At 35.1% G+C, this 13,617-nt stretch overlaps 1 protein-coding gene across 3 annotated transcripts in view; it reads left to right on the forward strand.

Moving 5' to 3' along the window:
* The window catches only part of LOC111427592 (disheveled-associated activator of morphogenesis-like protein), a 63,109-nt gene that overhangs the window by 15,806 nt on the left and 33,686 nt on the right, over window positions 1-13,617 (forward strand). The window contains exon 1 of one of the 3 annotated variants that reach the window (XM_023062810.2): window positions 12,249-12,629. The exons of the other annotated variants lie outside the window; for them this stretch is intronic. Coding sequence (XP_022918578.1) covers window positions 12,582-12,629 — 48 coding nt within the window. The 5' untranslated portion in view covers window positions 12,249-12,581. Of the gene's footprint in view, window positions 1-12,248; window positions 12,630-13,617 lie in introns of those variants that run through there. 3 annotated transcript variants of the gene reach the window in all.

The raw sequence follows: 13,617 nt of genomic DNA on the forward strand, positions 1-13,617 counted from the left end.
AAAGATCCTCCAATTTCCAATTAATTAAAATCAATTACAACAACCGTTATAATTACCGATCAAATCTTTTCCTATAACAATTTTATTTAATAACCAAATTAAAACGGATGCTTAAATTTTCTCGAAAACAATTAACCTACAAAGGTTAAATGACTTGAACTCTACCTACGTTCGATGCGATTACATTCACATTTCCGGCGTACTAACCTGGTGTATGAAATAATATCTGACTTGGATGATTAAGAGCTAACGAGAACCTCGGCAAAGCTCCTCGAAGATGTACCGTTGCGTATCGGTTTATCGTGATTTTTTGGTCGCGCCTCGCAACACGAACCGAAAAAAAAGGTCGAACTCAAGACGGCTCGGGCTGCAATAAAGGTTTTTGTAGGTCAAAGTTTGAAGCTGCACCATTAATAATAATCAGGCAGATACGTGCCTGTTCGTACGGAGGCGATTTAATTAGGGGAATAAGTCAATTTGCATGCGACGCTGAAGGTGATCACGAAAAATTGAGTTCAACGAACCGTTTTGAAATTGTGTAACAATTGTTGTAATTGGCAAACAAATTTTGAATTTACATTCAAAATTCAATTAAGGCTTTTAATTATAATCCATTACATATTTCAATTTAAAAACTTAATAATACGTATCACAGCTTATATACACAATAAAACTATAACTAATCATTTTCTAAGATAATAAACAAGGTGGCACAAAAATTTTTAATCGAGGTTCTTTGATTGTAAATTTTTTATGAATCAAAAATTTTGGTTCTGCTTTTGGATTATGTTTATTTGATGTCTTACATTTTTTTCGTTAAGTCGAAAAAATTATATCGACCAAGTGTCCGCCGCCAGAATTGATTCATGACATTTCCATCACTCTTGACAGAACTTCCGGCGCTAACTTCTCACATTCTTGACAAATATTCTCTTTGAAGGCTTCAAGAGTCTGATGTTTGATACATAGACACGTGTCTTCTAAAAAACCCACAAAAAGAAGTCTGAAACTGCTAAATAGGGCAATATTGCTGGCTAGTGCAAATCGCCAGAACAAGAGATAAGGTGACCCGGAAATGCAGCCTTCTGAATTTCAGTTGTGGTTCGTGCAGTATGCGCTGTTGCTCCATCCTGTTGGAATTACATGTTCTCTAGTCCCAATGCTTCCAATTGAGGAAGGATTGAGTCCTCTGCGACATGTTCAGCTACAGCCGCGATAATCTCAGCGTTTTGTATCTATTTCCATCAGAGATGTCAGTACAACTCATCAATTACTGATCATGATATATAAAATATTATGACACATCAAAGTGTATAGACATAACATCACAAGAATTCGTTAAACAATATATTTATATAAATTAGGTATAACTTTGTTTAAAACTGATACTTGAGGAACGTCAAATAGCGTAACAGCCTCGTTAAATCAACTGCCTCCATAAGACTCATTCTGCTCTCTATTATTGATTACATATATTATAACCATGCAAAACAAGGACATGCGTCTCGAGTCAAACTCCCATATTCACATTACTAAGAAAAAGAAACAGAAAAAGAAGTGAAAACAACTGTAACCCGTTCTATAAAAGAAAATGTAAGGTTTCCTTAAACAACTAGCAACATTTTGAACGGTGTAGGTAAATTTCTAAAAGATAGCAAATTATTTTGCTTGAAAGATTTTGTATCCTTTGAAATCAAATAGTAATCAAGATAATTTCTCAACATTTCAGAGAAACAAAATTTCAAAGCATAAGATGACTATATGATACACTTGGCTCTCTTATACTGATTCTTGTTCCTTTATATCAGTAAGTGTCAGGCGAACCTTTCCAAAATGTTGTGTGTTAGGCGACCTCTCGAAACACAGAGTATGTTCAGCAGTCTCTAACTAATCCTCAGCTTCTCCAGTGACCTTAGATCGCCTAGATTCGCGATAAATCATCCGTTCCTTTTCTGCCTGTACATCATCACCTGACACTTGGATGTATTTAATATTATTCTGTTGTCACTACACTCTACACCATAAAGAAAGTCTATCCAGGTGCAACTGAAGCGATATACAGTTTGGTTAACTATAGTGGTAAATAACTGGAGGTCATCTGCGTAAAGAAGTGCATCTGTAGTGATATACGCAGACAAATCGTTCACAAAGGTACGCCACTTGTTACGTTCATATACCTAGATGTAACAACAGTTTCATCGTAAATGACGAAAGATTCAGTCAAATGCCCGTGAGGAATCGGTGTATATTACATCAACTTGTCCATGACAGTCCAGTGTAGTAGATACATATTGAGCAAAATTTAGTATATTAGTGGTAGCAAATTCACCTCCGTGGAAATCATGCTGACAGTCTAATTATCGTACCTTAGTGTAAAATTCAATTTTGAATGCAACAATTTGTTCAATTAGCTTAACAAAGTTATCGATAATGACTATTGGCTGATAATTCATTACGCAGCACTTATCTCCCTCTTGAAAACCAGGAAAATCTTGCTTAATTACCATACCGTTGGAAATTCAGAGTTTTTGATTGTTATGTTGAAAATATGTAAGAGCGGATATAAGAGTGTAGAGACACAGTCCTTGACTAAACGTGCAGGAATTCCATCTGGGGTCGTTGTAGCCTTTGCTTTGAACTTTTTGAAAGATTTCCATTACCATTTCGTCGTAGCTAACTTCGGAGATACCGAAGTATCATGAAAAGCATGATCGTTACCAGTAGGTTCAATTGATGCAGGATAGATAGATAGATCTCTTGATTGTGTTATTAAGAGAGATTAATGTGATATTATTAAGATTTTGTTATAAAAACAAAACAAGATAAAATAAACAAATAAAAGTAGCAAGATGTTACAACAAAAAACGCACGGTTACAACTATAGCAATGCCATCGGCAAGCCCCGAAGTCATTGAAATTATTTTTGAGGTATTCATTAATACCATAGAAACTTTTAAATCCAAGGTAGAGCCTTATTTTAGTTTTACACTGTTTAGCATCAAGGGCCCGGACATACTCGGGCAGCACATTGAACAGCTTGGCAGTACGTGTAAAATTTATTTCAATATCGTTATTATTTCTAGTTTGATAATTGTGTTTATCGCTCACTTTACGATATGAGGTTGAATTATTTTTAATGTATTGTAGACAGTCAGAATATTCAGTTCAGAGAATTTGGTTCTGCAGCATTCGGCAAAGCGCAAACCAGACATAACTCTCAAGCATCTCCGTTGCATTCGAAAAGCCTGGTAAGCGTGAGCAGAATGACCCCAACATAGAATGGCGTAGAACACTTGTGGGTAGAAGTATCCATAATAAGGGACAATCAAAGTGTCAAATGGTACCATATTTATTAGATTTTTAATTACAACAATACACTTAATTAAGTTCCTGACCAAGCTCAGTACATGAGTCTCCCACGTTAGCTTGCAATCAAGTATCACTCCCAGATATTTAACCGGCTGAGTGAGATTTGAAAAAATTTTCCGTACAACAAACGTCAATGACTCAGTCTTGAATGAGTTAACTGCAAGATGATAGATTCAAACCAAGATAGAACTGTTCGGGTAGAGCTAATTACTTCGGGTGTTTATAGTTGCAGTATCCGCATAACAACCTCCGAGGTCTGTGGTAGGCAACTAGGCATGTCATTAATAAATATTAAAAACACCTACGGACCTAGTACAGATCCTAGTCTGGTTGTTGAAAAAAAGCAGTAGAATGCTGGGTTCACTAAATTGATGCTTTTAATTTTAATAACTCGTGGTCAACGCAGTCGAAAGCCTTGGTCAGATCAAAAAGAGATGTCTCAGTCAGCAGGTTGTTTTCAAAGTCATCAAATTTCGTATGCATTGAGTTAAGGAGCATTGCTGAAATGATGGACATGCCTCGACGAAAACCAAACTAAGAGGTGTTCAACAACATGTGATTTTCTAAGTAGTCAACCAACTGCGATTTAATGACAACCAATTATGGGAATGATCGAAATAGGTCTGTAGTTAGCCAATTCGCTGTTCTTGCCCCAGGACAATACATAGCCTAGTAAATGTGTATGAGTAAGATAACGGAAGGCGTATGAGAAAGAAAATGATGGATCAATTCATTAAGTAAAATCCATTTTGTAATAGAGTGTAAAGTAAGCACTGTGAGGACGAAGCCTTGCTAAGGGAGCTTTCAGTTTGCTTTTGAATAGTAAGCCAACGACATGGTCAAAATGTGCATTGTCATTTCAGCGTCAACTTCAAATTCGCTTAGTAAATAAGCAACTTCTAGGATCAGATAAATTGATGATGTGGTATTTATGTTAATTTGAAAAGTTAAATTTTACTGTAATGGAACGTTCAAAATCAAGTTATTTGTAAATGTTTAAGAAATACTTAAATTCAGTGTTCTATAAATATCTTTAACCTTGCCCTTGGTCAAAACGTCGGCGGTTTCTTCTCAAAAAAGAAATAAAACTGAGAAGTTCGCCGCTGTGCTAAACGAAACGGTCGTAATTCGTTTAAATAATGACCAATTTCACGGGGTATTAAGTCGGCGAAGAATCGCGACATTGGAAACGTGTCGTACGGCTCGTGTTTTGGTTGTAATTAAAAAATCATCATTACGTGTGGTCGCTTTCTCTTTGGCAAAGCGTTAACATTTCGTTTGGATCGATTTGCAGTGTTATGCAGAAAATTTATACTCGAACGGGATTAGTTACAGGTTATAATTCGTGTACGTGTGAGGATTTTTTTGTATGAGTGAGTGTGTTTTTTAATTTGAATATGAATTGGATTCCGTTGAAGTATTTCGAGATTTTTAAATTTTGGTGAGTTTCAAAATAAAAACTTTTTTTAATGTTAGAAAAAAAAATGTTCTTCCTTTCTAAACTAACATTCCATAAACTTTCTTTTTTTTAACATTTAACTTTCCCTGTAATCATCGCGCAAATATTTAAATAAAAATAAATTTATTTAAAATAATTGGGTATCCTAAAAGCATTTTTGTACCTCTTTTATGTTAAAAAATCAATTTCAAATTACCTACTTTTATCAAATCAAATATCTAAAAGATACTTGAACTAAATACCTTACAAATCCTTTCTCTTTTTTTGCACACACCAGCAACGTACTTTCGGGTTAATTTCGGTAAATACCCATGAAAATGTCGGCACTTTTACTCGATCAAAAAAAAATCCATAACAGCTTTCCCATTTTAAAACAGCTATGGGGAATAAATTTTTGTTAGTAATCATACAAATGAGATTTAACGACCCCCTCATCTCCTTCTTCTTAAATTGCATTTCTAGATTTTAATTAAATGATTGTGTATGAACCATTTGGTCTTTGTGAACCGTTAATTTCTTCATTTAATGGTTAATTGAAAATTCACTACATACGTTTATGTCAAGTATAATAATTTTTAGTTATCTTCAAAAGGTTCAAACCGACAATTAATTAGACATAAATTTTCAAATCATCTTTTTCAACTTATCCTTTGATTTTAAAGAGATATTTGCCGTGCCCATTTGTAGTTGTACCATTAAAATTAAATGAATGCGTCCACAGAGGCGTCTAAAAACACCTGTCCGTCAATGTGGTTGTTATTTGCTGTGTCGTAACGTGTGGCACTCAGTTATTTATCGGATGGTTATCGTTTAAAACGTTATGTTGGATAATCTCTTACCCACGACAACTACAACGACGACTACAAAAACAAGGAGCGTCAAAAAAGCTCATTGCATTCAATGGGGTCGTATACAAATCATCAAAGTGGTCTCGCAAACAAGTCTTCTCTTATTATACAACTATTTAAAATTTCAATTTAACATTCTTAAAATATTTAACGACCCGTAACGACTACAAATTAGCTTACAATTGTCTTCTTAATTCTTAAAGAATAACGCTACCAACGCTATCCGTTTTAGGATAGGTTAGTGATTATAAATTATAAATTTTAATTACTTAAACCGTTTTGTTCCATCTTAAAATTTATTTTTAATTTTAATTATTTTTGTTGCTTTTTGGCCTCGCCTAAGTTCGCGTGCCCACATTATCATATCGTTGCCTTGTCGGTCGTCGTTTCTATTTTCAAAGTATAATTAAGAGTCGGTTTTTGCGCACCTTCGTATCGGTGTCATTTTCTCTTGATGTTGAGGTTATTTAGATTTCCGGGTCGACGACGTTAAATCCATTACTTATTCAATTGAAAATCCCAATATCATAATATACAATCAACAAACCAGATTAACTAATTAATTCCGATTGGGAAATAAAATCTAATTTAATTTCATCGATGCTCAAATGAACGTTGAAATTGCTAGGTATTAAGTTTCATTGAAAGTAATAAGTCGTGTAACGTATTAAACTTGTTACTTTAATGTAAAAGGATAAATTTCGAGCAGAAAATAAGTAAAAGATGATGGTTAAAAGTTAAAACAGTCTTAATCAAGTAATTGAAGATGGTTTCTTGCGCCAACGTCTTATTTAGCACTCAAGAAAGCTATTTAGTTGATTGTTTGGTCAACAAATGGTAGTCTATTCATTTCGCTTACGCAAACGCTAAATTACTCTTAACTCGAGTTTTCAGTAGAAAACCATCATTATATTATAACGAAAAAATATTGGATATTTTGCAATTTCATGATTACGTCTTAAAATAACATTTTTGTGCTTTTAACCTAAAACATATCGTTTTACTTATTTGCATATACAAAGTGTCCCAGGGTACTGATGACATTTGAGATTGGCTAAGCGTAATGAAATGCAGTTTTTCCATCGAGTTAACATTTTAATTCGTGCCACGGCGGCGGCTCACTGCACCTTCTTCTTCGTCTTTTCGAAACGATAAGTCAGACCTATCGTCATCTTTGCAAGACGAAGAAGAGGAACTCGAGGCGGTTTTCTTAATCGCCTTCCTACTTCTTCATTCTTCTTCGCTTTCTTTACTTCTTCACTTCTTCGTTTGCACGCGAAGACGTTAAGCAAAGAAACGTTCATCAACTCATCACACCGACAAAGGTCGTCAGCGCAAATAACAGTTGTTGATGAGGAATAATTTCCTAGATAGGTGATAATTTGCTATGTGTATTCGCGATAATGAGTATTTGCTATAGTGAGTCGATGTCATTTCTAATAGAATTTTTTCTGTAATTAGTATTACTTAATTGTTTTTTTTTTTTTGAGGGGTATTACACAAAATCTCACAGATTTGCTTAACAAAACACAACAAAACTTGAAATAACATGACTACACGCTTTCTATTCGAACGAGATTGCGCAAAACGTTCACTTCCACATACTGCGATATCTAATTGTTTACCGGTGTTAGTGGGTTGTAAAGGCGTTATCTTTACGAAATGAAAAAGTTGAATTTCCACCACCACCATAGCGCATAATTCTTTGTGGAGGTTAAACTATGAAGTCATTAACCAACGTGACGGTGTTATCTGGTGGGTCCTAAACGTGTGTCCTTTCACAGTATCACCAACCGTTATACGATCGTGAGTTGTGTGACTTGACATTTTGCATAAAACACGTGCTGCGGTGTTTTTGTTGAACACCACATACTGTTTTATGAGAAACATATTTTGAATGAAATTGAAAAAGATTCTATTTTTCGTATACAACACATTTATGGCCTATTTCAACATGTCGGTTGTCGGATGCAATTAAAGTCGGAGTAATTTCGGAGTCTCCAAGGGACGATGTTGGTGTGCGAACGAAGCTTTTGTAGTTATGTATTTAATACGTTGGCTGCCAATTACGAGATAACTCGTGGTTTGCATTATTGCGTAGAATATGGCAACTTCGAGATAACTTTGTACAGTTACGATGAAATTCGTGGTGTATTAGTGTAAATATGAATAGATAGCCTTAAGAGAACATAAAATAAGGTTAATTTACATGAATAAATCGAAACAACATTACCATTTCAACAACATGCTTGTTTGAAACGGTGAGATGTTCTTGTTTATTTTTCTATTTACATTCAGTAATAAGATCATTTCGCTACTAAATAAATTAATAAACGATTACTCTAGAACCCTCTCATTTTCTGGTATCGAGAAGATTTCATCATCACAATATTTATTTGAATTTTCAGAAGATTCTTTGTATACAGTAAACTCTTGTTATGGCATAACGATGCTTTAACCAAGTAGAAACGACGTATTTATTATCTTTTTTCCGGTAATGATATTATATCTTGCTTTAAATCGTTCCAACCATCCTCTAGTACATTGCAAATCTAACCCATCTAGTAATTTTCCAAACTCTTCAGCTTTCGTCTTTAAATATAGACACATTTGTTTTATTTCTCGGACAGCAAGGCATATTTTATAAGAAATGGGATTCTGGCCATCTGACCTTCATATCTTACCAAACAGCTATTTCACAACAACTTAGGACAAATAAAAATAGGAAACAAATACTTGGGGTATTTAAGAGCAAGAAAAGGCGAAAGGTAGAGATGCATTCTCTCCCTGATGCTATTCAATATCAATAAATAATGAGGAAATCGCTAGAAAATTGGAAAGGTGGAGCAGCTATTGGAGGGAAAAAGATCTCGAACCTTCCATACGCAGATGACACTGTCGCTAAAGATAAACAAAAAATGTTCAAACTCTTACAACGACTAAATGATTAAAACCGGGTAGATATGGTACCTCGACCATTGCAACTAATATACATAAGGGTTAAGGATGAGAACATCTGTCTGGGCACGAAAATAATATATCCGCTGCTAGGGTCAGAGCAAGAAACAAAGAGAACAATCGGAATGGCTGAAGAGGTTTTGAGGAGATTGTTTAAAATCTGGCAAGACCACCGTATTCACAAAGCAACTAAAACAATATTCTGGAATCTTCAGTGTTTCCTATTGCAATATGTGGCTAAGAATCCTGGATCATAAATGCTGCATGCCGAAGGGGGATTGAAGCTTTTGAAATGATTTGTTACCGAGAAATGTTGGGTTGATTCACAACGAACTAAAAATACGCAATAATGAGAGATTACTACCACCAATCCAGCGTCGTATATTTAAACTCTATCACAGAAAACATGCTCTTCACTCAAATTGATGCAGGGTAACCTCAGAGGACATCTCCAAATCCTCAGGGACCCATGACTAAACCACTTGATTCAAATTAAAACGAATCATATATGACAGAATATAATTTCGACCAGCCATATAAGGTCATGTTTAGAAGCAAGGATGATTGGACGAAGGGCGATCCTCAACTTAAAAGAACCTCGTTCACCAATACTTCAAAAACGGTTGGATCAGGAGTAGAGCTGGGCATTATTGGACTAAATAGCCTCATTAAGTTTCCCCTAGACTCAGATATAACCATTTTTCAAGCTAAAGTTCTTGCCATAAACTTCTGCACCGGTTTGATCCTAGAAAAGAGGTAGAAAGGTGCATCAATAAACATTTTCTTCAGTGTGAATCCACACTGGTCAGAGAATTTACCGGCAACCTAAGAAAATTCGCCAAAACTCTACGGTGCGTTCCAGGTCACAAAGACATTAAGGGCAATGAAAAGGCGGACAAGCTGGCCAAAGAGGTAGCGAGGGCGCCCTTTATTGGATCCCAACACGGCTTTGGACTACAAAAAAAGCCACTTAAAACAGGTAATTAATATACCTCAAAGGTAGCCTTAAGCTGGAAAAAACTTCCAGAACACAGACAGGCGAAAAGTATTTATACTATATTTAAGTGGTTTTATGCCTCAGGAAAGGGGACTTAAGGTCGCTCTCCGATTTCTTGACCGGCTATATAACCCCAAAATACCACCTTTTCAACATTGGACAAGGTGAGAATCAAAATACATGCCTAAGACACAAAATTTTCGGAACGATTCGCCTGATACCTACTGACATAAAACAACAACACCTTGAAGCAATACCAAGGTTCATCAAGGACATAGATTTGTCCTAAACCTTTGGAGGGCTTAAGTTACAATAGATTTTATATGTTGCAATGACAAGACGAGCCGCTCCCCTCAACCCGGCAGCAATAATAATAATACATACTTAAACTATTCGGCTAATACGAAAGGCTGGCATGAAGAACTTATGATTCAGGAGACGGTTGATGAAAAAAAGTCAAGAGAAGGGCACATTTAAACTTGAAACAACTTTAATAAGCAGATTCCACGTATCTTGTTATGCAGAAATCGTAGTTTTCCAAATGTTTTTGTTTTAAATCGCTTTATGCTTGCTTACATTCGAGACCGATATTCGTACAAGTCAACCAAACGTATACCTATAACTAAGAATCAAACTGATACCACAGAATAACAGTTATTCTGTGCTGATACGATGCCAGAAAACAAAGAGCGGAGACTTTAGGGATTTCCGTACATTTTATGTACTTGTACGGCAACTAGCCAACAACATAAGAATTCTAAGATGAAAATAGATAAATAAGATGTATCTTATAATCGCGTATGCTATATCAGGTATCATACTATAAGCTAGCAAACTTTGAACATACAGAAAAAAACCAAACTCTACTGTACATGATCACAGCAATGTTCATCAACATCAAACCATCAAAAATAGCGATTAACATCCACAAGCACATAACACTTAGCATACAGTGAAAGTGTATAATTGTGGAGTCGAAGCGATAAGAGATTGAATAAAAGAGGCCTGAGACGAATCAGAACACGAAAGGTACAATGAATATGGAAGAGGACAAGATTAACAGTACGATTGAAGATAAAGAGTAAATCGTAAATAACATCTTTGAGGAGTACTATGCGTAAGAACTCGATACTAATAGCAGTTATAGAGATTTTGCCAATATCTCTGCACAGGTAATTGATCCTGTAAAGAATATTACTGATAAATTAGAGTTGAGATGAGGGTCATTATGGTTTCAGGCAAGAACTTCAACATCCTTCTTCAAATTTATTTCTTTATGTGCAAAAAGCAAAAATATCAACTATAGTAAAAAATGTAGAAAAATCAATTAGCAACAAATTAGAGGTTGAGACTACTTCTCACAAATCACATGATCCCCTCTAAATTAAGTAATTCTCCAATTAATCATAAAAAAATAAAACTGAAATATCTTTAAGCCGTTTCAATTATCAAAGAAATTCCATTGTTCTGTCTCATTCAAGATCCCTCCGTCACCAATTTACACCAATCAGTATCAATTAACTTCGGTTCAAGAAGGCATAAAACCTGAACGAACAACGTCTTCGATACTATTTCCAATTGGCTAGCTGTGTTCCCACCGCATATGCAAACTTAAATCCGAAGAGCCGACGACGAAGAGATCTTGTTCACATTCCGAATAGGCTATTCAAAACTACCTCGAGGTATCACTAAGTCCGCAGTAATTGGCATTCCTTTTGCCCCGTTTAAAAGATACAAGGAGCTCATCTACCCTTCGGTGCCTTCCTTAAACGATAAGCCATTATCGTCTTTCTCGCGATTTGATCGTTGAATGGTTGTGTACAACTTCAACGATCGACAAGATCAACCTTTTTTTACTGTCGTTCAACGATCTATTTGCATTTATATTGCTAAGTTAAAAGAAGAAATAAGAAAATTCTTCAATTAGTAGAAAAATGTGTAACCGTTAGTTATTTGACGAATTACCTCGCAATTAACTATTAATGAATTCAAAGTGTATGGAGATAAACGAAGTGGGTGTCGAAAACCGCAAAATCATTACAACGTTTAATTCTGAAGACTTTCAAACAAGGGACAACTTTAACCAATAAATTGATCGTGATCTTTGTTGCTGGGTAAAGAAAGCTAAAGAAGAAAAAGACGACGGATTCTAGTTTGCACCGTTACAACAACAAAGCGTAAACGGACGCCCAACAACCCATAAACCAAACGTGCCTTTATCGATGGAACTTCAAACCTAACGGTTCTTTGCGTAGTCTTTTAACAAACCATCAACCAACACGACTAGTTGGATGAGAGAATTCTTTTCTGTGTCAATGTGTCATAAACGTGCGCTGTGCTTCACGAGCTTTAACATCTTCCATTTTTGGTACCACATCTTCATCTTTATCTTAAGCTTTTTTTAAAAACTTCTTCAGCGTTTAATTTTTTTTTAATCTTTGGCTTCCTGATGAATCGTTTATAACTGTTTATTGACGTTATCCTCTTAGGTGCATCTCAAAGAGTTTCTGAAATTCGGACACACTTTCACAAGCGCAAACCTGCGCGGCGCCATCTGGGTCGACATTGCGCTTGTTCTGTGCAGATGGAAGGCACCTGTTCTCGGAGTGGTAAACCTCGTGGTTAGTCGCGTTGTAGTGGTTCGCTCACCTGTGAACAGTGAACACTATAGTGTTCTTAGTCCTCACTGTGTTACGACTAACACAAGAAATACGAGTTATTGATAGAATTAAGCGAAACTAATCATAATCAACTTTTAAAGACCGTTTTTAATTTTAATTATTTTAACGAGAATTACTACTATCTTGATTATTATTTAATTAGTGTTGTAATATAAAAGTTTCAAGAAAAATGTTAAACAGTTTAAAAGATAACTTAAACCATGTGACATTTCTGATTTAAAGTGTTAATTATTTTATGTTTTGTGGATTTTTTTTAAATTGTGAAAAAGATGTGTACGAAAGACCAATTGAACGAAATCATGGATAAAATACACATGGTATGTTCACTAAAAAAATTATATTTAATGTAATATTATCATTGAAAATCAACAGGGGGTTAATGGGTGGTCATAAAACCGTATTATAAACCGAAAATTAATTGGCACATTAATAGTCTCTTTGCTTAATTAAATTACTTCCGCGACAACGCTTTAGCTTTCGCGAAAATTCCAATGTAAACCCTTTCGTAATGAGCGCAATAAAAAAATCGGGGAATCGTCGTAGTCGGTTTCAATAAGTGTCAAGCACGGTGGCACATAAGCAAAAATGCGTCCTCTTCCTCATTTGGAAAACGTCGTTTTCTCTTTTTCCGCATGCGGGACTCAAGAGTGGCTCAATTACGTGCGCGATTGCGATGTTGTCCTTTTTTTGCGACAACGACGGTGCTGGAAGTCCTGTTTTATTACCACTAGAACGACAAAATATTGTGTAACGACCGCGTGCTGATTCTTTTTTGCTATTAGATCGATTAATTAGGAAAAAAGTAACGGATTTTATGGTGTGTTTAGGGAAATTTCCGTGAAGAAAAAAGCTAAACAGGAAATAATGAATTTTATTATTGAGTTGGGTGGAGTTGGAAAAATCAACAAAAAATGTTTAAGTGCTGTTTGTACGTAACTACATTGTAACATAACACAGGAAATGTGATAATTATTTAGTTGGGTTGGGTTGAATTAATAATGAAATTATATTTTTTATGATTATTTTATACAAAGAACGTAGTTGTTATTATATTATGAACTAATTCAGAACAAAATGATCATTTTGAAAACCCAAAATGTTTTTAATTCTCATTTTATTCATTTTAATTATAAATGTAAATATTTCGTAATTCCAACTTAATTTTTAAACAAATTATGAATTATTGTTCACTTAGAACATTTTGGCTATCCATTGAATTAGACCCATACATTTATCTGTTGGGTGCGAAAATTCACAGCAATTATTACATAAACTCGGAAGTGGCGATTTCAACAAACTAATGTA

Source organism: Onthophagus taurus, chromosome 11, assembly GCF_036711975.1.
Source record: "Onthophagus taurus isolate NC chromosome 11, IU_Otau_3.0, whole genome shotgun sequence".
In the NCBI taxonomy this organism is placed as follows: domain Eukaryota; kingdom Metazoa; phylum Arthropoda; class Insecta; order Coleoptera; family Scarabaeidae; genus Onthophagus; species Onthophagus taurus.